This window comes from Pogoniulus pusillus, chromosome Z (genome assembly GCF_015220805.1).
Source record: "Pogoniulus pusillus isolate bPogPus1 chromosome Z, bPogPus1.pri, whole genome shotgun sequence".
NCBI lineage: Eukaryota > Metazoa > Chordata > Aves > Piciformes > Lybiidae > Pogoniulus > Pogoniulus pusillus.
Genome location: NC_087309.1, coordinates 99,053,116 through 99,079,478, shown reverse-complemented (window position 1 = coordinate 99,079,478; position 26,363 = coordinate 99,053,116). Strand labels below are relative to the sequence as shown.

At 37.9% G+C, this 26,363-nt stretch overlaps 1 protein-coding gene across 3 annotated transcripts in view; it reads left to right on the top strand.

Annotated features, from left to right (window-relative positions):
- DMXL1 (Dmx like 1) overlaps positions 1-26,363 on the top strand; it is an 89,527-nt gene that overhangs the window by 42,027 nt on the left and 21,137 nt on the right. For 2 of the 3 annotated variants that reach the window (XM_064140696.1, XM_064140694.1), the window contains exons 19-30: positions 480-590; positions 2,990-3,159; positions 4,269-4,366; positions 5,061-5,226; positions 5,938-6,190; positions 7,722-8,794; positions 9,426-9,617; positions 10,588-10,664; positions 11,656-11,783; positions 13,431-13,679; positions 25,077-25,240; positions 26,213-26,352. In XM_064140696.1, the coding sequence (XP_063996766.1) occupies positions 480-590; positions 2,990-3,159; positions 4,269-4,366; positions 5,061-5,226; positions 5,938-6,190; positions 7,722-8,794; positions 9,426-9,617; positions 10,588-10,664; positions 11,656-11,783; positions 13,431-13,679; positions 25,077-25,240; positions 26,213-26,352 (2,821 nt within the window). Of the gene's footprint in view, positions 1-479; positions 591-2,989; positions 3,160-4,268; positions 4,367-5,060; positions 5,227-5,937; positions 6,191-7,721; positions 8,795-9,425; positions 9,618-10,587; positions 10,665-11,655; positions 11,784-13,430; positions 13,680-14,054; positions 14,169-25,076; positions 25,241-26,212; positions 26,353-26,363 lie in introns of all 3 variants that reach the window. The other variant, XM_064140697.1, reaches the window with a different exon arrangement.

Genomic DNA, 26,363 nt, shown 5'->3' with positions numbered 1-26,363 from the left:
CTTTTTACTATTCTAGAATATTACTGTGGCTTATGAAAGCTTATCACAGATTTTAAAGGTCTTTTCCCACCAAAATAATTGTATGACTGTGTTTATTGTGTTAAGGTTTCAAGACTTCAGATTTCATAAAATCGGGATTTGTACTGTTCTTAATGCCAGTAATAAGTTTATTCCCAACACACTTCTGAAGATACAGCTTTCTCTGTCAACCTTTGTTACACTGAGTAGAGAAACTGAAAAATAGGTTTAGATATTTTGGATGTAACACTTGCATTAATAACAAATAACTTCAAATTTTCTTACATTTGAAATTGTTCTCTTTCCCAATCCTTCAAGAGAAGAATTATGAAGCAAGCTGTTATATTGATAAATCTAAGGCATTAATTAACCCAGAAATGTGAAGTATTTTTTCTCTTAAGACACTTAATAGCTGCTTTTAGCATTTTCTCTAAAGTGTCTGTAAAAATATTTAATTCCAGGTGGAGAAACACTTGATGAATGTGGTTTAAAATTTTTACTGGCTGTTCGGCTCCACACGTTCTTAACAACTTCACTTCCTCCTTTACATCGAGCTCAACTGCTTCACCAAGGTAACTATTGTGCTTTCTTAGATGAAGTGAGTTTTAGTGACATAGCTGTACATGTAGTTACTGTGCTGTTGGTATGCCTCTGCAAAATCAAAGAGTTTTGTGGGGGTTTTATTTGTATTCGTTTGAGTAGTTGGTTTTTTTGTTGTTGTTGGTTGTTTTTTTAATATTCACTGTGAATATGTGTCAGAGCAGTGTGTTTTATTTTAGGTAGAGATGCTGGAACTGAAGCGTAGATTTTGTTTTGGTTTGGTTTATTTGGTGTTAGTTGTTGTTGTTGTTTTTCCTAACAATTCTGTAGTGGTGTTGACTGATGGTGTGGGTTTTCTTTGGGGTGGTTTTTTTTTTTTTGCCTTTCCATTTTTCTTATAATTGTGGGGTTTGGGGGATTTTTGTTTGTCTTTTTTTTCTGTTTTTTTTTCTCCTCAGGAGAACTGACTATTCTGTGCTTCTAGTACCATGCTGTTCCAATAACCTGTGCAGTAGAAAGTATAACATGTATTTACTTAGGTTTTTATTACATACTTGGAAAAAGAACCCTTACAGTGTATTCAGACTTCAGATGTTTAACTGTTTTTTCGTATGCTTGGCCAATGAGCTATTTCAAAGAGGGCTTTTTTGCTATAGTTTTAAGTAAATCCAACCTGATACTGCAGTTGACAGAATGAAATGGACTTGATTAGGCCTAATGAAATCTATAGTATTGCTTGTGGTTGCTTCTTTACTCTTTTACTAGTCATCATGGGAGTTGATGGTGTTTCCAATCTCATGGATTGTGATTACTCAGCTGTATCCATGATTGGAATTTACCAGAACTGTCACAGCAGAGTACTATTGATTTCTTTCTCTGTTGGAATACTCTTAATTGAGATACTTGTGCTTCTTCTGAGCCCAGAAATTGGTGAGAGTAAAAACTGCTTCCAAGGCATTCACAAAAGTGCAGTTGAATGTGTCTCCATGCAAAGAAAGAAGGTCCTGTTCAATATCTTTATTGATGATCTGAACCCAGAATCAGTAAGTTGCAGATGACACCAACCTAGAAGCAGATGTTGATCTGTTGGAAGGTAGGAGAGCCCTGCAGAGGGACCTTGACAGGCTGGATGAGTGGGCAGAGGCCAATGGGATGAGACACTTTGACCATGACAACCCCGAGCAGTGCTACAGGCTGGGGACAGAGTGGCTGGAGAGCACCCAGGCAGAAAAGGACCTGGGCTTACTGGTAGACAGTAGGCTGAACATGAGCCAGCAGTGTGCCCAGGTGGGCAGGAAAGCCAATGATATCTTGGCCTGTATCAGGAACAGTGTGGCCAGTAGGACAAGAGAGGTTATTATTCCCCTGTACTCAGCACTGGTCAGGCCACACCTTGTGTACTGTGTCCAATTCTGGACTCCTCAATTGAAGAGAGATGTTGAGATACTGGAACATCTCCAGAAAAAGGTGATAAAGCTGGTGAAAGGCCTGGAACACAGACCCTATGAGGAGGAGCTGAGGGAGCTGGGGTTGTTTAGATTGGAGAAGAGGAGGCTCAAGGTTGACCTCATTGCTGTCTACAACTACCTGAAGGGAAATTGTAGCCAGGCGGGGGGTTGGTCTCTTTTCCCAGGCAACCAGCAACAGAACAAGGGGACACAGTCTCAAGTTGTGCCAGAGGAGGTATAGGCTTGATACTAGGAGGAAGTTCCTCCCAGAGAGAGTGATTTGCCATTGGAATGGGCTGCCCAGGGAGATGGTGGAGTCACCGTCCCTGGAAGTGTTCAAGAAAAGACTGGATGAGGCACTTAGTGCCATGGCCTAGTTGGTTGGATAGGGCTGGGTACTAGGTTGGACTGGATGATCTTGGAGGTCTCTTCCAACCTGGTTGATTCTGTGACCTTCTGCCTCTAATTAGAGCTTTAATTGTCCATAGCTAGCTATGCTGCTGCTCACCAAATACTGTCTTCCTCCTTTTTTCTTTTCCCATTTTTCTTCTGTTTCTTTATCCACAAACTTAACTTCTACTGTGATTATCTGAAACTTTGAATTTTCTAATCCAAGTCAAAACAGTGAAACTACATTTCAAAACTCTGAAAACTTTTAATCAGTATCTAGCACTTTGTATCATGCTTAATTTTAACACCACCCACTGGAATTGTATTTTGGGCTTCAGGCAGTAATTGCTTTTTGCAAACTTACATAAAGGGTTTGCAGGTTAAAAGATATTTTCATCTGTATGGGCATTCTTTACTATTTGGTATAAAGTCCTTACAAGTATTCTTTGATTTCTTTTCCCTACTCAGCAGTCCAAAATAGGCAACTCAACATTCTTCTGCTTCTACCTTTCCTACTCCAAAACCTAAGATTTTGGATTATTGGTGAATCTTTTTCTTTTTTCTTTTTTTTTTTTTAATGGCTTATTACGTAGGCTTATCTACTAGTCATTTTGCCTGGGCATTTCATTCAGTAGCAGAAGAAGAATTGCTGAGCATGCTGCCTGCAGTGCAGAAAGGAGATCCAACATGGTCTGAACTCAGAGCTATGGGTATAGGATGGTGGGTTCGAAATATCCACAGCCTGCGGAAATGCATAGAAAAGGTAAAGACAGCATTCTGAAACAGTACTACCAAACTTTTCTCAAGCAGCTGTCCTCTGATATTTACCCTCTATTTATGTAGTTTTAATTTTTTAGATATGTTCAGTGTTTTTTAATGTTTCCTGCTGTATTTTTTTGCACACACAGTTTATTGTATGAATATGAACCTCTGTGGTTTTTTTTTTTTTAATATGGTTGGTTTAAAATCACACTGTGAAGTACATTTTGGCCTTTTTCTGTATTACATTTTGAAGGTGGCATTTTATTGTAGATGCTAAAGATAGAGTTGTTTTATTGTAGGCAGAATAGGAAGTATGTTATGGAAAAATGTTCTCCCAACAAGCCTGTCAAAAGTGGAGTCAACTAAGATATTGTACATCTGTCTTGAAAACAGATACAGTACCATCATAACAAAACCTTCTATTGATCTGCCTTGGACTTCTATTCTTTTTCTGTGTGCGTGATTTGAGGTTTTTGGTGGGTTTGTTTTTGGTGGGTTTGTTTTTGGTGGGTTTGTTTTTGGTGGGTTTGGTTTTGGTGGGTTTGGTTTTGGTGGGTTTGGTTTTGGTGGGTTTGGTTTTGGTGGGTTTGGTTTTGGTGGGTTTGGTTTTGGTGGGTTTGTTTTTTAATTATTAATATTTTAATCAGCACAGATATGGGAATAAGCTTAACTTCTGGTCTTGCACTTAAGGTTAGCTTATGTCGGTCTTGAACTGTTCCGGCTGCCACTTATTTCTGTTTCTTTCCCAATCTGCAAACATAATCTCTATTAAACAACTTTTCTTGTATTGTGACTAGTCGCAGTTTGTTCTTCAAGGCTCTGTCTGTCCTTTGATTACCAGACCAACTAATTAATTAGTTTTGTTTTGATTTCGTAAACTGATTTCAGATGGAGGCAATTGTGTTTGATCTGCCAAAAAACCATTAGCTACGTTATGCCAAAAAAACCCAAGTGGTTGAAGCTATGGTATCTTTATACATTTTATGTTAGATTCATAATGAGGAGAGTCATCCTATGTTAAATAGAACTTCCAAGCACGGTGGGGCATGGCATACTAGAATCAACAAGTGATTTTTTTTCTGTTTTTTTTCTATTGAACTGTCTTAACAGGTGGCTAAAGCAGCCTTTCAACGCAACAGTGATCCACTTGATGCGGCTATTTTTTACCTTGCAATGAGAAAGAAGGCTGTGATCTGGGGATTGTACAGGTAGGTGGCATGCAAGCTTTTACATGGAATTTCCTGCTGTCTTGTATAGTTTTGCAAAAAAAGTTGATTGTGATGTTAGTCCAAAAGAAGCACAGTTATTACCATTTAAAAGCTGAGATTTGATTTTGAAAGTAATCACTACATTGAATAGATGTTTTTAAGCTTCTTGTGTTTATAGAGATAATTTAGTTGCTGTTTCTGAAGGTAGAGGCCTCAAGAAATCTACTGTAGTTTCAGTCACTGTTTTTTTCTGATTTTTTTAGGCCTAATGGTGTAGTGTGTGAAATAGTATGGCTATCTTTTGGAAAAGTCTATGCTCTAACCAATTTTACCCTAAGTTCAAGGGACTGAATTAATTCTGTCTTCCAGACTAATGTTACATAATCTAATGGTCAATACTGCAAACTTTTTGAATAGCAGTTTGCACTGTCACTCTTAAGATTTCTTCTGGGAAAAAATATAATATTTTCTGTATTTATATCAGGTTAACTAAAAATAACATTAGTTTTTCTGTTTACTTCTGGTTTTGGTATTTGTAAATATGAAACACCCTAATGCTGCCAGTGTTGTGAGAGCCTCTGCATTTCCTGACAAAATGACCTGCATGAAATTTTACTGACATCTGAGGAAAGGAAGAGCTATAATACATCTAGTGAAATATATAATATTTTTATTAATTATGTTCAATATGCAGGTCTCAGAAAGATACTAAAATGACACAGTTTTTTGGAAACAACTTCACTGAGGACAGATGGCGTAAAGCAGCATTAAAAAATGCATTTTCTTTGCTTGGCAAACAGCGCTTCGAACATTCTGCAGCATTTTTCTTGTTGGCAGGACACTTAAAAGATGCAGTAGAGGTAATAAAGTAATAAACTTACCATTTTAAGTTTTTGCATTGTCACAAAATTAGAAATAATTGAATGTGACCACTGAAGGTTCTGATTTGTTAATGCTCTTTCCCCCTCTGTTTCTTCCCATATTAATGACAAATGCAAATCCTTGCTTTTTTCAGTTTGATTTTGGTTTAATTCCCATATGAGTGACGCTAAAAAAGCTCCATGTTTAATTCTCTGCAATAATGCTAAGAGGCTACCTACCATTAAGTTGCTTTCAAATTGTTTGCCCTGTCATAGTTTGTGATTAAGAAAACAAAGACCTTTTGACATAGAGGTTGGCTTCTAGATACATCTTCACAAAGAAATTATTTCCTGATTCTGTTTGAATCAAAGACGAGAGGAAAAGAATGCCTCTGTTACCAAAGATTTGTTTTGTAGAGCTTTATAACTGAAATGTCTAGCTTCAAGAGGTTATATGCAGACAGAAGATAATTTATTGAAGCCAGTTGATTTCAAAGACCTATTGTTGTGTCAGACTTAAGAAACTGCAAGTCAGGTCTTTCATATAATAGCTGACCATAGGTATTTTGTTTAACTCCTGACATTTTTTATGGAGTAGATAGTTACTTACCTCAGTCTGCACAGATTTATATCACTTCCCATCTTATGATCATTTTAACCAGAGGAAGAACTACAGTGTGTGGTCTTGTCAACATATTTATTTTCAATTAGGTCTGCCTTGAAAAACTGAATGACATTCAGTTGGCTCTTGTAATATCAAGACTTTATGAATCAGAGTTTGAAGTATCTAGTACTTACAAATCTGTACTACAGAAGAGGATTTTGGGAAGTGCGTTTCCTGGAAAAGAAAGCCCTGGAAACATGCACTGTGACCCTTTTCTGCGAAGTATGGCTTACTGGATTTTGGAAGATTATGGCAAGGCTCTTGACACTTTGATTAAACATTCTGTTGAAGATGGAGGAGGTAAGAATATGAGTATTTTGCCTATTAAGTTGCTTTAATTTGTACCTGTAAGTAGTAGATTTTTAAACACAGTTTAATCAAGACCAGGTACTGCACATCTGTCACTGTTGCTGTTAACTAGCTTGCTGTAGCAGTGTCTGTGGCTTTTCTAGTACATGTGGTGACTGTGGTGTTATCTCACGAATGGATACTTAACATATCTAAGTATGGGAATAATAAGATAACGAGATCTGCAGTGATGCAGATTTTTTTTCCAGAAACAGTTTAAAGATGAAGAGACAAATTAACTTCATGAGTTAGATTCCTTCACAACCTAGGGAAAAAGTTGTGATTGCAGTTATGTGGCAGAACTTGGAAGGCGTGATGTTTTGGAGCTTTTAGTCCTTGGAAAGGGTAGTTGACCACAATGATAAAGTGCCATATAAAAGATTTGGATGTTTTTTCTAATATGAGGAGGCACATGTGATGCTGAAATAGTATATAAGTCTCCTACAGTGATTCTTCTCCCTCTTCACTCACTGGCTTTATAGGCCAGTTATTTCCTGCAATTAATGTTCTCAAAATAGAAATATTTTTAGTGCCTAGGAATTAGCCAGCGTGCTGATTTTATTCTTGGCTGCTGAGAGAAACTTGATGGGAATAAATGAAGACTCGAATCTCCAGATTTGTGTATTTACTTTTAAAAACTGATTTTGGTAGAAGTTACACATCTCTGGATGGTTTTGAGCAAATAAGGGATATATTGTATAATATTCTGTTGTTTACATAGTGGTCGCATCCTGTGAAAAAGAATTTTTAATTTTTCCTAATTCTGTAATTAGTTAAGTGGCACTGTGGTGGTTTTATTTTCTTATTTAAAGGTGTTCACACATACCTCTTCCTATTATCTCTATTTGGTTGTGCTGTAACTCCTGATAAGCAAACTCTTTCAAAGGTGTGTAAATTGTCTTAAGGTGATGCTCGTACCTTTTCAGGGTTTGTCATGTTTTGGTTTTGGATATGAAAGTGAAATTATGTAGAATTAATTTATTTCAATGTAATACTGCTATCAATATGTATAAATGTTAGGGGTTTTCTAGCTGCATTTTTGAAAACGGGTAGAAAAAACAAACAATCAATAACTTTAAAAAAAAGGGGGGGCGGCAGCAGTTTTTTAAAATATATATCTTTAGTAGGATGTTGAATCTTTTTGTCACTTAGCAATTGAGACTTCAGACATCTAAAGTGAACAGGCATGGGGTCTTGTTTACCTTCAGCAGAACTTGACTAAATGTAGAGGAAAAGAAATATTTTAAATTAAAGATCTTATGTCTCTTACTGAAGTTTGTCTCTTTGGTACTATTAAGGTTTAGTAACATCCTCCCTCTCAAGATATTCAAATGATAAAGATGCAAAGGAAAAGGGGTTTACAGTGAAGTAAAAAATAGAGTCAATATTAAGACCTAATAGCCTTCTGATGAACTTAAAACTTTGCAAGTTAATTATTTCACACAAGATGGTAGCTTCTCCTCATGATGCAATGTCTTTTCAGATGAAGGAGTGGGCTCACCAAGTTGTAACCCTGCAGTATTTAACTTCTATAACTACTTAAGAACACATCCTCTCCTGCTGAGACGTCATTTTGGCTCTTCTGATACATCTTCCACACATGTTTGCCTAACAGTAGAAAATGGATTAGCTGACAGAATCAACCTAAGTGAAAGACGGCTGTTTTTCACCACTGCATATGCGCACCTAAAAGCTGGTTGTCCTATGTTGGCCTTAGAAGTGTTATCAAAGATGCCCAAAGTTGTAAAGAAGTTGAAGTCCTTCTGTAGGTCCCCTAGTTTAATGGATGCTAGTAAAGATTCCTCACCATCTTCCCCAGTTAGAGAACTGGAAACAAAAGACCAGTCTTCCAGTTTTGATTGGTCACAGCCAGTATTGAATGGTTTGGGTTCACCTTCAGACTGTTCATCAGGAAAACACTCAAGTTCAACTCTTTCATTTGACTGGAGCCAGCCAAGTGTGGTATTCCAAGAGGAACCTCTGAAACTACAGTCAGACAGTGATGAAAGTGATGATAGTGAAGATTCATCTCTGGCAATGAAAGAGCTGAAATCTCTGAATAAAACTGAAAAGTTACACGAAGCAAGTTATAGCTACAGTGAGTCTTTTAGCATGGTTGATGACAATGATATTCTAAGTCCCTCAGACGATATCATTTCAGCACAGCTGAAGTTTAGAGCATGCCTGAAAATTCTTACTGTGGAGCTTCGTACACTGTCAACTGGTTATGAGGTAGATGGTGGGAAGTTGAGGTATCAGCTTTATCAGTGGCTTGAAAGAGAAGTGGTAGCTCTTCAAAAGACCTGTGATTATAGTGTTGAAGTGGAAGAGGTACAGTCAGGAATTAGCATCATGCCAGAGGAAGCTGCATTGCATGAAAACACTGAAGACCTAGCTGACCAGGAAAAAAACTTCCAGAAAAGACGTCAGTGGCTTCTGAAATACCAGTCTCTCCTAAGAATGTTCCTCAGTTACTGTATACTTCATGGCTCTCATGGTGGAGGTTTGGCATCTGTCCGAATGGAATTAATTCTGCTATTGCAGGAATCTCAACAGGTATGTGGCAGAGTTTAGTTTGGTTTTCTCTGCTTCAGGTTTATTATATATTTCTTCATATTATTGTTGACTATTCACACATTATTGTGGAAGTTTTCCTACTGTAGCATGCACCTGGTTTATAATAACATGTTAAAAATAGTGATGCCTTTATCACAGATCACAGAATGTTCGAGTTTGGTAGGAAGCTCCAAAGATAATCAAGTCCAATGTCCCTGCCAAAGCAGGATCATAAGGGTAGTCCACCCAGGAATGCATCCAGGCAGGTTTTGAAAGTCTCCAGAGAAGAAGACTCCACAACCTCCAGTACTCTGTTACCCTCACTGTAAGGAAGTTTCTCCTCGCATTGAGGTGAAACCTACTATGTTAAAGTTTGTAACTGTTGTTCCTTGTCTTACTGCTTTGCATCACTGAAAAGAGATTGGCCTTCTCCACTTGACACCCACGCCTCAGATAGTTGTAAACATTGATCATATCTCCCCTCAGTTGTTCTCAAGACTAAGCAGCTCCATGTCTGTAGGTTATGGTTGTCTTTTGTTGTTTAGAATCCCCTTCTCTTTCAAATGCCTTTCTGTGCCATTTAGGGAGCTGTGCTGTCACTTTATGTGTCTTGTTTCTTGCTTGGTTTTAGGAGCAGTTAGTACAGATACCTTCCAGCCCTCTACCAGAGCCAAACTCCATACCTCTTCTATTTGCTTGCACAGCTAGTGCCAAAACAGTGGTGGCTAATCCATTGCTGCATCTTAGTAACTTAACTCATGATATATTACATGCCATAGTAGACCTTGATTCACCACCTCATCCTGATACGCAGAACGACAAGGTGTGTATTTTTTGCTTTGAATTTGCTTTTGGTTTGTTATCATTGTCCAGTTTGCTAAAGCCATTTTTCTGACAGCATGAAAACTTCCTAGTGGGCCTATCTGTGACAAGTAATAAAACTGTAACATAATTTTTTTCTGTAGTACCAACATGGGCTACAGTAATGTTCACTGATTATTGCTTGGGGTGCTGAGCATCTGGTTCAACAAGCTGAAGTAGTCTGGCCTCTCTTAGGACTGGGTAGTTGTCCAAGATGGTGTCTGTTATGGCAAACATGCTACCCTATCAGTGCCATATATTACTGTCACATATGACAGTATAATCATTATTTCTGTTACATTAATGGTAAATTCCCAAGTCATCTTTATTTTTACTATAGATTTCTAGAGAATGCTGAAGATGCTCAGTATGGGATTTATGCTTTGTTTCAAAGAGGACAGACAAATAAGCATTAAAAATGTGTGGGTTTTGTTTTTTTCTTTTTTTAAGAATCTTTCTAATCAGTAGATGGTCTCTATCTCTATGTGTGTTTTGTGGTACTTAAGCAAAAACATGAGCTATGACAAAAATCATGGTCAGTGTGATATTGAATAAATGGTGTTGTTTTCATTATGAAGTAAACCTTTGTATTCTGGGCTAGCATATTGCTACTGTCCTAGGGTGTAATCACTTATGACTGTTGTATAAAGTTTTAAAATGTTGCTGTTTCTTAATTCAAAACATAGCAGCCAGAAATGGTGTGATTCTGAGTTGGTTGAGTGAGCAAGTGTACTCCCATCCCTTTAATTGCACATTGATGTATCTGAACTAAATTCTGAGAAGGTGGCTTTCTAAATGATTTTTTGCCATAAGTGCTTATACCTGCCATTGTCCATGCTCGTTCCACTGTTATGAATCTGTATGCATGAAAGGCTATGATTCCAAGAACTCTACATCTTGAGTGTAATATGCTGTAAAACTTTGTCTTACAGATATACGTAATGCATACCTTAGCAGCATCACTCTCTGCTTGCATCTACCAATGCCTTTGTGATGGCCACAGCTACAGGTAAATGCCTTGGAAAAGTACTTTGTGAGAATGCTCAACACACAATTGCACAGAATCACACACAGAATTATTGAATCCAAAATACATTACTGAGATCATTAAATCCAGCTACTATGACCTGACATCACCATATCGATTTCACTATGTAACTAAGTGCCATATGCAATCTTTACTTAAATGCCTCTAGCAGCAGTGACTCCACCACCTCCATGGGCAGTCCATTCCAGTGTCTAATTATCCTTTCTGTGAGGAAGTGCTTCCTAACGTCCAACTTAAACCTTCCCTGGTACAGCTTCAGGCCATGCCCTCTCATCTTGTCAAAAGTTGCCTGTGAGAAGAACCTTACTACAAGTTCCCTTCCCTAGAGTGTGATAAGGTACCCTCTAAGTCTCCTCTCCTCCAGGCTGAACAACCCCAGCAACCTCAGCCTTTCCTCATAAGACTTTCCCTCCAGTGTCTTCCCCAGTCTCATTGCTCTGCTTTGGACCCACTCCCATATCTCAATATCTTTCTTGAAATGAAGGGGCCAGAGCTGCACGCAGTGCTCAAGTTGATGCCTCACCAGTGCTGAGCACAGGGGCAGAGTTGCATCCCTAATCCTGCTGGCTACACTGTTCCTAATACAAGCCAAGATGCCATTGGCCTTCCATGCCCCCTTAACGTGCTACTGGCTCATGTTCATCTGGTTGTCAGGCAGCACTCCCAGATCCCTCTCTGCCAGGTGGCTCTCCAGCCACTCCTCCCCTTGGTCTGTAGCGCTGCATAGGGTTACTGTGGCCGAAGTGTAGGACCCTGTGCTCTGCCTTATTAAAACCTCATTTTGTTGGCCTCAGTCCATGGACAGTCTTGCTGTAGTGATGATACAATAAACACCAGAAGGCAGTACTCATACCTGCCTACATCTAGAAAGGGCTATCACATTAACAGTTTTTAAAATAACTTTTTTTTTTTTTTTAATATAAATCAGGCATCCCACTTCTTTGTTTCACAGCTCATTTCAAGCAAATCAGTTCACTGGAACAGTGTATCAGACAGTGCTATTAACTCAGCGCCATTCTCTAAGAACAACAAGCTTAGAAGAAACAGTGACTCCCAATACATCACCTGCTCAGTGGCCAGGTATCTAGAGTTGATTTGTCTCTTTCCTCTTAAGGAAAACTTAGTGGTCTGGATCCACTGTAAGAGCATGTAGCTATGCTCTGGTCTTTGTAGTAGTATTTCTAACAGTTGTATGGTTAAGATATATTCTTAGAGTAACATTTTCTCTTCATTTTTTTCAAAAGCTGTAGCTAATAGTTCTGGTTATTTGCTAAGTCAAGCTGGTTTATATTGTTTTCTGTTACTTAAGAAATGTTGGTGGGGACTCTAGTAAATGGCTAGTGAAAGTTGGCAGTTGTCGTATGTATTACTTGCTGCCCCTTTACACAACAGATCCGTCTCACTGTTGTTCTACTTCCTCTAAAAAGGATTTGAAAATCCTAGGTTGTAGGCTATGTACAATATTTGAACTAACTTGAAACTATTGACAGTGGGAAGTTTATAATGAATTGTGCTTGTCTGCAGCTCTAAAATTCATCTAGAGCTTCAGGTAATACTTAACGTGCTGGGATCTAAACAAATGAAGCTACACTGCTCACATTGGAGAGAGTGTGTGCCACATAACACATGTCTATGTGAGCTTCAGTTTACAGCACTAGCTTTAATATAAGCATAACCAAGAAACATTTAATATTATATAATATTTCATATAGTGCAATTTGTTTTTCCAGTCAGAAAATTTCACATTAAAAGATTTTTTTTGAGAACCTTAAGCAGTCTTTCTATTTGATGCTATACTTTTTATTTTTTCCTTATGCAATACCTTCTGTTACTGAACCTATAGATTTTAAAGAGAAAGCAGATTGTCATCTGTTTTCCCCTGATTTCATTAGTTGCTGGATTAAATTTCTAATAAACGGGAGAGTGTGACACAAAGCAGAATTCTTTGTCCACTGCTGTTTGTATTTTCACTTATGTGCATAAAGTGGCACAGTGGCAGCCACCTCTAAAACTCTACAACTTTTTGTGGGAGCATAAAACCACCACAAGGTATTTCACACTTGAATAAGAGACCACTTGTCAGATAATGCATAGTTCAAGTTGACTTCCATGATTTTTGATTGGTTTTAACACTGCGAAGTGAGAACACAGCATTTTGATTTCGTGTTATGCTGGAGTTGTAAATGAGCACCAATGGAAAGTCAATTAGAAGATTAATATTTTTTTTATATTAAGAGTAAGACTTTTAATGATATGCATTGAATATACTGTGAGGCACTAGAGTAAAAGTAGAGAATAAAGAGAGAACCCTTTGCTGAAAGCATTGAGGAGAAAAGAGAGTTTGAGACATGGAGGGAAGAAAGATTAATGTAAGTGGTGTTTTTAAATGTTGTATAATAGTTTCAGTACTGAAACTATTCAAGGAATCTAAACAGGGAGCTGAATTAAACCCGCAAGTGTTTTACTTAAGATATATCTCAAAATTTGAGTGGTTTTTTTGGTTTATTTTTTTCCTATGATTCTTGAAAACTTCCTTTGTATTTCTTCAGCTGTTAGTTCAAAAAGTAAACCAGACAGATAGTGAAAATAAATAGCATGCCACTTTCTCCCTGAGTTTTCAATTTCCTCTATGCTGAAAGGTGCTAAACAGTGTAGTCAAAATACCCATGATAATCTAGAATATGTTTGTGTGCATATGCACGTGTTTTGTTTTTCTATTCTAAACAGGAATAACAGCCCTAATACGCCTCTTGAATTCTGCTGGTGAGGAGGCACAGCCAGGCCTCACAGTTCTACTTTGTGAAATTCTAACTGCAGTCTATCTCAGTCTGTTCATCCATGGCCTAGCAACACATTCCAGCAATGACTTGTACAGAATTATGGCCCATCCACTTAACAACAAAATGTGGTCTGCTATCTTTGGAGGAGGAGCTCTTATTCCAAGCAGAGGACAACAGCAGTTAAAGACAAAAACTGGTTAGTTCTATTGTTTCACTTATTTTTCTTCTGGGGTTTTAAAGAAAAGCTTTCAACAGCTGAATAATTGAGAGTAATTGTTTTAAATATTGAATTCTTACAGAAGATGAACTGTTTTTTTCAATTTGCAGAGGAAAAAAAGGTATCTAAAATGATTACCGTAGATACTGTGTAGAAGATACTAGCAAGCAGAATTCAGTGTAACTGAAATAAAGTTTCTGAGTAGCACAGCTGGGTTAAGTTCATCTTGAAGTGAAAATTTTCAATAGTATTACAACCTAGATTTTCATGTTAATTTTAGATCTTTCTAGGTTTTTCTTACAACAGAAACATATTCCCATTTTACAAATACAATATGTTTTTTCTCTTTGGCAGGTAGGCACTTCCCAATGCCTAGCCCACATCAGGTAGTTGTGTTCTCCATGGAGTGCGTGGGGTTTTCCAAATCTCTTACAGCCTTCAGTACTCATAGTCCTACTAAATATTCAGGCAAGATACTAGATTTAGTACTAGGCCTCTACGTGCAGTTTGCTATGTGTGATTTTTATTTTTAGTTTTTCATCTGTAGAAAGACAGAAAAACTTCTGTTTGCAAGCCATGACATTAAAATGTAAAACAAAATTTGGTAATTCAGACTGCAGTTCAATTGGGCCTTTTAAAAGTGTGATGAATGTCAGTGCTGTTATATTCTTATTACACTTCACTTATAATCAGTATTAAGTATAAAATTATTTTGACCATGGTTTGAAAGTATCAGAAGTGTTTCATATCTTTGTTGCAGAGCTGCTTGTTTTGCTTTTTGAATATAAGCACAACTATGCATGTGGATTTCTAAGTATACATTCTAGACATTACAAAGAAAAGATGTCTTGTGTGTATATAATTTTGACAGTCTGAGAGCCTTTAAGAAAGAAAACAACCTGCAAGTTTCACATTCAGGTGATGATTGGCTACCCCAAAGTCCAAACTACTTTTGTCATACTCTTATTTTTGGTATAGATTTATGCTTTGTAATTTAGCTGGCCTTATTTAAATGCAAGAGCAGCAGTCCTACAGATTAATTTTAAAGGGAAGATTTAAGTCTCTTGTCTTTACAAAACAGTGGTGACATGAATATATATATTAACAAATATAACTGCAATATATTTTGTATTATTACAGTGTATTAAAGATACTAGATGTATGTCATATATGAAAATGTCTTTCCTTGCATTTAAAGAAAAAGTGAAAATATTCTCTATTTAAATACAGACTTTATCAGGCATTTAGGAAAGTATTTTCAGACTAGAGATCTTTAATCAAAGTGTTTTCCTACTCCATATCCGACCAGTTTTCTCTGTGATACTGAAAAATTAGCTCTAGTTGTCATTCTCACAAGGTCAATATGCATTTTTGGAGGGCACAACTGGCTGTTGTTGGCAATTCTAAGTTTCCTTAACAATGACTGTATACAGAAGTGTGTGCATGCTGCTGCTGCTGCTACTGTTTTAAAATATTTTTTACATAGGAATATATTCTGACATGTATACTAAATACTTCTCTACTGTGCATTTTTAGTATAAATGAATGTAGCTGTCTTACTGCAGAATTAGTAAAACTATTGCTGGAAGTAAGTATCAAGAAGCTGAACGTGAAAATTTAAGGGAAGAGGGCATTCTGAGATATTCATTTGTAGGGATAATCATATGCTGAATCAGGGATCTAGAGGCGTTGTGGAACCTTCATCTTTGAAATTATTTGAAACTTGAACAAACTTACGTTGCCACCTAGCTCAGCCCTCTTCTCAGGAAGGAGTTGCAGCAGCTACCTTCTAGTCTGTACAGTTCTAAAATTCTGTAGGATGGTTGCTTATTTTTAATATGTGCTTGTCTAGAGCAAATCTGGAGGAAAAAAAATGGAGAAACAACTTTATATGTCACTTTAAATTTATTTATTTTTTCCAAACAAGTGAGGAAGAAAGGAAAAAAATAGACTCCTAGTGAAGCAGAGGTGTTAAAGTAACTATTTTTGTGCTTTTACTGTCATCTTATACATTTGCTTCTGACATCTGTAAACAGGCACTGAAAAGTGACTGAAGTGTCTTTTCCAGTCACCTGTTATGTTCTTCCATAACAAAATTTAGATTTTGTATAGTTACAGCAAAATGGGAAGCTATACCTTTAAATTTCCTTACAGATTTTTCTGAGATGGTTTTGCTTTTAGATGAGGATCAAAAGCCAAAAGCCTCTCCTCATTGCCCTCACTCCATCCCTCTCCAGCCCTTCATAGTCTAAATGTTCAAGTTTGTAATATTTTTAAGAGTTGGTAGTACTTTCTGTTCTTTGCCTTAGTTTAGCATATGATACAACATTTTGTTAAATATGATCTTTCTTTTAGAAACAGCTCCAAAACCAAGAACCATATAATAGTCCTTGGTAGACCTGTGAGATCCTAGTCTCTGTTAGAAATTAGTTTATATGAAAAACTGTTGTTTTATTGCCTCTTTCACAATGAAGATCATGGAAAGTGTAGCAGCTTGAATATGTATTTACAGCTGCCTGACACATTATACTTTGCAGAGGTGTTTCTTGATTTTGCAGTTGCAGCAAATGCTTTTGACATTGAAATATTTGCATTATATTGTAAAATTGTGCATGTTATGTTTTCAAAGAGGCAATTAGTATCTGAAATTTAATCCTATTGTTGATTCTAGTAGATCTTTTCAGAATTACTTCTCTTCAAAACTGTCTGATAAAACTACCATGTAACTTAAGCCTATAAAGAGATGGTAACCTAGAAGGTTGTTAAGGAAGAGCTCGAATTTTGCTTTAACACTTGCAAATCCATAATTTCACTTAATATATTCAGTTATTCAATGCTACAAGAGTGAATTTCCTTCCTGAACTTGAGCATTTTACAAGTCCATGTTATAGATTTAAAGTTGTGATTTTGGGTTTCAAAATCAGAAATCTGGTAATACATCATTATTCTCTGGTGATTTTCCTAAGTTTCCAAGCAATTAGAGAACCTCTGAAACAAGTCTTAATATATTTCTACGTACTTTGGTAGGGAGAAATGATGGGCAAGGAAGGAGAGATTGCAGTGTGGCCCTGTGTGTCATGGAGAGTTTTGTCTTGAGCTTAATCGTGATCACAATAGGGTCACATGTTTACGGGCAAGAATCGGGAGGAAGGCCAACAAGACAAATATCCTGGTAGCAATCTGTTGCAGACCACCCGACCAGGATGAAGAGACAGATAAAATAGGCATCTGGGAGAAGTCTCACAATTGCTAGCCCATGTTCTTTTGAGAGAATTCAACTTCCCTGGAAATACAACTCAGAAGAGAGGGAACAGTCCTGGGTGTTCCTGGAGCATGTGAGGCTAACTTCCTAACACAGCTGATGAGTGATCTAGCTAGGAAAGGGAATCTGCTGGACCTGTTCATGAAAAGAGGACTTGCAGGTAATGTAACAGTTTAGAACTGTCTTAGGCACCATGATTGTGACATGATGGTGTTCTCACTTGTTGAAATAGAGGGAGGTCAGCAGAACTGCCACATGGACTTCCATGTAGGAAATTTGGCCTTTTTCAGGGACTGGTATCAAGAGTCCCTTGCGAGGCAGTCTTGAAGGGTAAAGGAATCCAGGAAGGCTGGACATTCCTCAGGAAGGAAGTCTTAAAGGTGCCGAAGCAGGCTGTCCCCATGTGCCAAAAGGTGAGCCACTAGGGACAAAGACCAGTATGACTGTATAGAGAGATTTGGTTGCAGCTAAGCAACCAGTTAAATTACTTCTACAAGTAATTTAACAAAAAAAGGAGTACTAAGGAGAATCTGTGTTCTTTAGATGCAGGACATAATGTAATGGTCAAGGATGAGGAAAAGGCTGAGGTACTCCACGCCATATTTGTCTTAGTCTTTAGTAGTAGGACCAGTTGTTTACTGGATATACAGCTCTCCTGAGCATGGGGACCTGAACGAAACCTTCAGAATCCAAGAGATGATTGTTGACCTGCTGCACCACTTACACAAATGTTAGTCTCTGGGACCTGATGGCATACACCCAAGAGTATTGAGAGACCTGGCAGAAGTGCTCACCAAGCCACTCTTCATTATTTTCCAGTAGTCCTGGCTAACTAGGGAGGTCCTAGCTGACTGGAGATTGGCAGATGTGACACCCATCTACAAGAATGTCCAGAAGGAGGATCCAAGGATCTATCAGTCTGTCAGTCTCAGTGTGTCAGAAGGTCATGGATGATCTCATCTTGAGTGCCATTATGCAGCATGTGCAGGGCAACCAGGTGATGAGGCCCAGCTAGCATGAGTTTATGAAGGGCAGGTCTTGACAAACTTGATCTCTTTCTATGACAAAGTGACCCACTTAGTGGATGAGGGAAAGGCTATGGATGTTGTTTACCTGGACTTGCATAAGGCATTTGACACTGTCTCCCACTCCATCCTTCTGAAGAAACTGGTTGCTTATAGCTTGGGGTGGTGGACACTTTGTTGGGTAAAAATCTGTCTGGGTGGCTGGGCCCAAAGAATGGTGGGGAATGGAGTTAAATCTATTTGATGGCCAGACACAAGCAGTGTTCCCCAGGACTCAGTTTAGGAGTCAGTGTTGTTTAATATCTTTATCGATGATCTAAACAAAGGGATTGAGTGCTTTCTCAGTAAGTCTGGAGATGACACTAAACTAAGTGAGAGTGTTCATCTGCTTGAGGGTAGGAAGGCTCTGCAAAGGCATCTGAGCAGATTGATGGCCCAAGACCATTTGTATCAGGTTTAACAAAGCCAAGTGGCAGGTCCTGCGCTTGAATCACAGCAACTCACTGCAGGGCTACGGGCTTGAGAAAGAGGGTCTGGGAAGCTGCCTAGCATGTTAAATCCTGGAGGAGTTGATCGGCAGCCAGCTGAATGTGAGTCAGCAGTGTGTACATGTGGCCAAGGAGGCCAGTGGCATCCTGGCCTTTATCAGGACTATTTTGGCCAGTGAGAGCAGGTGAATAATCAAGCCCCTCTACTGGGTGCTGGGAAGGATGTATCTTTAATATTATGTCCAGTTTTGGGGCTCTCACTACAATAATGATATTGAGTTACAATAAGGGTATTGAGTTGCTGGAGTTTGTCCAGAGAAGAGCATCAGAACTGGTGAAAGATCTGGAGAGCAGGTCATATGATGAGTGGTTGAGGGAACTGGGGCTTAGTTTGGAGGAAGGGAGGTGGAGGGGTCTTATCTTTTTCTGCAACTACCTGAAATGAGGTTGGAGTGACATCCATGTATGTCTGTTCTCTCTAGTAGCAAGTGATAGGGTGAGAGGAAATGTCTTCAAGTTATGTCATGGGACTTCTTGACTGAAAAGGTTAAGAGAACATCTAAGCAGAAGGTGAATACAGTCTATAAGTTTTACTTAGACAATTATAAAGGGAAAAACAAACCCTTAGAACGGTTGCATTTATCTGCTGTGAGGTGGGCTTCATAAAGGCACTAAAACAGAACAACAATAAAGAATGATCAGAGGGCTGGAGCACCTCTCCTATAAGGATGGACTGAAAGAGTTGGGGCTGTTCAGTCTGGAGAAAAGAAGGCTCTGAAATAACCTTATTGTGGCCTTCCAGTATCTGAAGGGGGCCTACAAAAAAGCTGGGGAGAGACTTTTTATGATGTCAGGTAGAGATAGGCCTAGGGGGAATGGAGCAAAGATGGAGATGGGGAGATTCAGACTGGATGTGAGGAGGAAGTTGTTCAGCATGAGAGTGGTGAGACCCTGGAATGGGTTGCCCAGGGAGGTGGTTGAGGCCCCATCCTTGAAGATGTTTAAGGCCAGGCTGGGTGAGGTTCTGGCCAGCCTGATCTAGGGTAATGTATCCATGCCCATGACAGGGTGGTTGGAACTACATGATCCTTGTGGTCTCTTCCAACCCTGAATGATTGTATGATTAGTAGTGCTTCAGACTGCAAGCTTTCTGCAGAAGGTTTCTGCTGAGTATATATCTAATAGTGCTATGTATATAATCATAGAATGATTCTCAAAGATCATCTAGGTCCAACCTCCTGCCATAGGCAGGGACACCTCCCATTAGAACAGGTCACTCAAAGCCTCATCCAACCTGCCCTTGAACATCTCCAGGGAGGGAGCATCCACAACCTCTCTGGGCAACTTGTTCCGGTGTCTCACCACCTTCAATGGAAAGAACTTCTTCCTAACATGTAGTTTAAATCTCCCCACTCCCAGTTTAAACCCATTACTCCTTGTCCTGCCATTACATGACCTTGTAAATAGTCCTTTCCGAGGCCTCCTGTAGACTCCCTTTAGATACTGGAAGACCACTATAAGGGCTCCTTGAAGCCTTCTCTTCTCCAGGCTGAAGAGCCCCAACTCTCATAGCCTGTCCTCATAGCAGATGTGCTCCAGCTCTCTGATCATATTCATGGCCCTCCTCTGGACTTGCTCTGACAGTTCAATGTCCTTGTGCTCGGGGCTCCAGAACTGTACACAGTACTCCAGGTGGGGTCTCATAAGCAGGAGAATCCCCTCCCTTGCCCTGCTGGCCACACTTCTCTTGATGCAGCCCAGGACACAGTTGCTGTCTGGGCTGTATGTGCACGCTGCCAGTTCATGTTGAGTGTTTCATCAACCCAGACCCTCAGGTCCTTTTCCTCTCCAAACGTTCACCACCCAGTCTATTTGCATTTGAGATTGTGCTTACCCAGGTGCAGGACCTTACACTTGACCTTGTTGAATATTGTGAGATTGGCCTGCTATGCAAATTTCACCAGGAATTCAGAAACAACAGTGTTATGATTTTGGATTTATACTTTTGTCTCTAAGACTGACTTAATCTCAGAACAGATGAAAGGACACAAATTCCCAAACATTTAAAGTCTTCCAGCTTGTGTGAGGTCCTACAACAGCTGTGCCAAACCACACCTTTCCAGTGAGAATTCTCTGCAGTATTGTTAATAATGAAAACATTGACCTCAGTGTGATTATAATTGCTTTGAATTTCAGATAAAATTCTTATGGTACTCTGGAGTGCTAAGTATCTCATTACTTGTCATGTAATTACATTACTCTCTATTCCATATTAATTACTATGTTATTCTTAGTTGAATGAGCCATTAAAAGAAATGACAAGTTTATGTTGAAGTATTTGCACTGTGAGTAGTGGTATTACAGCTCAGTAGAAGAAGCCTGAGATGGTCATAACAGGAAATGCCAGCCAAATATGTTTTCTTATTTGATTTTTTGAGAGGTTTCCATTCATTGTTTGTTGAAATATACAGAATGTAAGTAATGTTTTCAGAAACATTTGAGAGTTTAATATATACTTGCTTTGAGCTTTTCAGTGAATCACTACCCATTAAATGGTGCATAGCTATAAAAGAGGATTTACATCTCTGTGCACATAATAAATCAAACTACATCTTGTGGACCTTAATTGCCGTTGCAGCTGTTGAGCGTTTATTCATAAGATTTGTCACCTTGGCCACATGAGCTATTGACTGTGATTATTATGTTGAAAATTTTAGGATCTGTAACTTTGCAAAATGCACATGAAGTTGAAACATCCAGCAGTGTAGCCTCTCCCCAGGCTCCTGTTCTAGTTGACTTTTATATCTTCCTAAAGAATCACATAAATCTGTGCAGGACTTTACACTTACTAAGATGATTTGAGGCATGATTCAGGATCAATATTTCTTTGTCACATCTCTGTCATTGCATTCTGTTCTGGGCTTTGGCAGGTCTGATACTTGTTAATGGTTCCAGTCAAGGGATGGTGCTTTTGTAAAAGCACAGTTTTGTACAGTTGTCACTTGCTGTGGTTTACTCCACCTTGGCCTGAAGCCGGTGCTATAATGTGTATTTTAACTCGCATAACATCTTTGTCTCTCTACACATCCCTAGTGTGATGTAGTATCTATAGTAGGTGTAGTATTGCCATTACTCAGCATAGGATTTCTTTACAATCACTGGAAACAGTCATTTGCAGATTGCAAGACATCTTCTCAGATGTTGATGCCTATATTGTGCATCATACCACCATGACTCTAAAGGGTGTCCACAAAATACAATCAAAAAATACATGGAAGTCTGCAATTACTCAGACAAATTCTACTCTCTCTAGCGATAGGTGCCTTGTACAGAGCATTCTCCATTTGTTGTCACATTCAGATTCATTTAGTATTGCTTCAATAAGGTAAAGATAATTTTACATGTCTTAATGAAGAATTCTTTTTTTCTTACATTGTTGAGGTGTTTCTGCTTCATGCACACACAGAGTGTTCAGTAAACCACTATAACTCCAACGTGCATTTTATTTTTTGTGAAGTTGGAAGAGACCTGTTTTTTAGTTATTCTACAAAGGTGAAAGGGAGGTCGTGTGAGCAGTTGGTCTTTTGAATATTGAAGGTGTTAGATTTTGGCAGAAATAGAAGTTTTTTCCATGTCTGAAATACAGTGTTTCTCAAGGACATTGAAATGAATTTTATTTTTGTCTTATAGTTAAAATGGGACCAAACAGAATCTCAGAAGGGTAGGGGTTGCAAGGGACCTCTGGAGGTCATCAGGTCAAATTCCCTTGCCAGCAGGTACACCTGGATCAGGTTGCACAGGATCACAATATCCATGTGGGTTCTGAAAGTCTCAAGAGGAGACTCCACAACCTCTCTAAGCATCCTGCTTCAGTGCTGTTTCACTCTCAAAGTAAAAAAGTTTTTCCCTAAGTTCAAATGAACTTCCAACCTGGTTGATTCTATGATTCTAGTCTTGAGTGTAAAGAAACCATGGAAATTAGTTTTAACTAGATATATGTGAGAAATGTGAAAGTGAATGTGAATGCTGCTCTGAAATCCCAAATGACAGATTTTCAGTTAATTAGATTTAAGGAATTGTTAGAATACCAAAAATAAATTGACATTAGTAGTATGTACTACAGAGTCTTTAGATGGTTATACTTCCATTCGCCTTAAGTATTGGGGTTTTTGTTCCCCCCCCCGATAGCTAGCTTGCAGCATTCTTAAAAATGCAAAGAATGTTCCCATAGAATAGGGGGGGGGGAAGGTGCTGTTTTGAAGTGAAGTGTTTGCTTTTTGAATTCTGCTTACAAAAACAACCTGCAAGCATATACTTGCTTTTTTTTGGTATCATGCAACACTTGCTCCTTACTTCATGCTTACTGAATTATTTTAAGCAATTGCTAAAATTTCATAGTATTGCATGTGCATGCACTTTCTTAACTGATGAGCTTTTAAATAATGGAATGAAAATGTCTTGTACTGCAGCTATTATATTTGCAACTTTTGGTACAGGTAAGTGGTTTTCAAGTAATACCCGCAACAGGAAAAGAAAAATGAAAGCTTAACATAAGACACGTTGTTAAAATATCCCAATATTGAGATGAACAGTGAGATGTTGTCTTCATCCATTATTAGCTTACCTGTATAAATTGTTTTATGGTTCAGATGCTTGCTGTGTCTTCATATATGGTAAAAAATGCTTATGAAAATCTTTTCAAAAACATTTTTTTCTGGTTAAAAAATCACCAGAAAATATTTTTAAAATCCATTAGTCACTGTGAATACAGAGAACTTGCCTATTTTAAAAAAATAAATCACAGTAGTAGTGTTTAAAAAAACCACACATTTTTCTTAAGAAAAAAGTCAAATCTTACAGCCCTCAGGATTTAGTTGGCTCAGCGTACAGGTCACTTAAGAACAGTTAAGTAAGTGTTGTTTTTCTTTTGTCCAATGTTAGACCTTCTATTTTGAAATGATGAGAGTATCTGTAGAGGTTTTGAGGAAATAGTCTTTCAAGCATGTATCAAGACTCAAAAGTCTCTTGTGTGTAAAACATGGAAACACATTTAAAAAAAAAAAAAAAGAAGATACAAGAAGTCCTTCTCTGTAGTAATTGACTCCAGGCAAACACAGGAGTGCTGGCTCCTGTGCTGCTCCCAGCACTATTAAGAGAAGAAAGTAATTTCAGAACCTTCGGTTGAACTTATTTTCATGGGCCCTTGGTCACAGAAGAGGCTTAGGAAAGTTAGAACAACAAAGCACCCTTTTGTGATGTTCATCTTAGTTCATGCTTGCATCCAGTCTGGTCCAACATTTTGATGCTTGAACTCTGTGGTAGGGATAGCTGGTCTTCAGAGCAGCTCTTATAGTCTGCAGATTTGCTTTCTTGGAGCTATGCTGTTACATCAGCCAAAGACTCAGACCACAAGGCAACACATAATTCCATATTCCTCTTTAGAGGTGTTTGTATGAGGTCTTGTATGTCTTCTATAACTCACTACTTGGTCTTTTTAGTGCTCCATGCAAAACAAAAAAACCCTGCTTAATTAAACGAGGAACAACCCGAAAGTGTTTTCTGTACTCTTCTTCCCTGAGTGCCCTTTCTCCAACTCCACTTTAAAAAAAGGCTTGAGGTAGGGTAGAACTTGGATGTGTTCTGTGATTCCTTTGGATGATGTTATGTTTTTCAAACCTTAACTAGGAAAGGGAGATTTGAAAATGCTTAAGAAAAATGTTAAAGTTCGTTACTTGGTTAAAAGGGTTTTGAGGTTTGGCAATTTCAAAATACAGGTCAAAAAATCAACTCCCTTTTTATCTTATTGTTTTTGTTTGTTTTACATAAATCTTGAACCCATTCAGTTGTTTCACTATACAAGCTAGTCTTCATGCATTACATATATTGACTTGAAAATAAAGAACACATTTACTATCAAGTAATAAATGGATTCTAGTCTATTTTGTCTGTAATGGAAAATGAATAAAGACCACTATCTTATTTTGCAGATTTTAAATCTGCAAATCTGAAGTGACAGGGAATAAAAAAGGAATCTGTAAGTGTTCTGGAGAATCAGAACTTACTGCTCAGAGACACTGTCAATCAATACTACTAGCGGAAAAGTTGAATACAATTCAGATACCAAGAACTGGAATGATTTCAAGCTATCAGATGGTTATGTGAAGCTCTTCTTAAGTAAGCCATCCCTTAGAGCAGGAATGGCAAGCTTAAATAGTGCATCTTGGATTCTGAAAGATGACTGTATTGGCTTGTCTTAAAAAACAAGCGTATTATTCAATAATGATTATTAAAGTAATTTAGTTTTGCAGTATTTTTGCTTATGCAACAGTATTTGTCTTTGTAGGAAGAAAGCTTATGGATATACTATACTGTTCCATATTATTTATGCTGGGCATTCTCTCTACTGGTGTCCTAGTTTTGTATTAATTTTGCCCATTTGAGGAATAACATTCTCTGCATGTTTCTTACAGAAATGTTAAGACTGAATTCGAATTTGTAATGATAAATATATTTATTTTCTCTTATGAACTCCTTTATTAAAAAGAGTAGGGAGGTGGAGCAGACAATTTAAAGTAACATACTATATTGTCTTCTTCTGTAGATGATGAAGAGAAACAGCATAAACATCACATGCTTTCATCAAAATCCACTCCAAAAGAGAGCTCTCCGGTGCCTGCATTGCCATTGGTAGACCAAGAATCTCCATCTTACAAGGAAAGATTTGTTCCTCCTGAGCTTAGCATCTGGGATTATTTCATTGCAAAGGTAATTTTTGGCTGTTATGATATCTTATTATGGGAATGTTTTGTGGTTTTTTTTTTACCCCCTTGGTCTTTATCCCTAAGTATCTATTTAGATTAGATATATGATAGAAACTACCTGCTTTTAATACTCATGTTTAACCTTTTCTAAAACACTGCCTGTAGGTATATTTGAGACACTTTAAGAAAACTGTTATTATCAGAGAAAAATGAGAATGAAACCAGTTGCTTTTTGCAGTTCAACAGTACAGATATATAGGTGTTTATGGATCAGCTCTTTAGGTGAACAGGGAAACGTGAGATGCTTTTCACCCATGTGAAACTGATGGCAAAATTAATGTGTATACTTACTGGAAATCAGGCTGTATTCCTTTCCGTGAAGTCTTACATGGCAGGACTTTCTGGAAAGTATACATAGTTTCATGAAGCTGCATGCCATATTTATTTACCATATATTTGCTATATCGGCAAAATAAATATGTAAGCAGAATTTTAGGAGCAAGGACAAAAAAGAAATTTGCAAATACTGAATAACACAGTGAGGCAGTGATGGTCAACTTACCATAAATATTGAACCCTATAGGCAGATGACGGGTTTTCATGTTGTTTGGTCCTCTGAGCCTATGGAAAAGCTAGAGGGAGAAAATATACTGGTTGTTTTGTCTTCTGTCTTACATATAACAAGCCTATATGTCCTTTGTGTGTTTTAATATATCTGACATGAAAATAAATTAAGAACTAGAAAACTGTTAATGTTTTCACTTTCAGTGTTAGAGTTATGAGTAATGTAAAAACAAAGTGTTAAAATGTGCAATGTTCTTACCCTTTTCATGAGGTACAAACTCCAAATACTCCTAAACTGCATTTTTTATACATACTTTATAATAGAAAATATCTTAATGATGTATTTTTTGAAAGATAATTTAAAAGTAGATGTTGGGTAGAAGATACTCAAGGACTGTTGTTTAATTTTCAGCCTTTTCTTCCACCACAAAGTACAGTGGAGTATAATTCGGAAGAGAGTGAGGAAAGTGACGAAGATGATGAAGATATTGATGAGGATGTGTTTGCACCAAATTCACATAATCAAGAGCATTCCAATTCAAATTCATATAGGTAAGTATCTC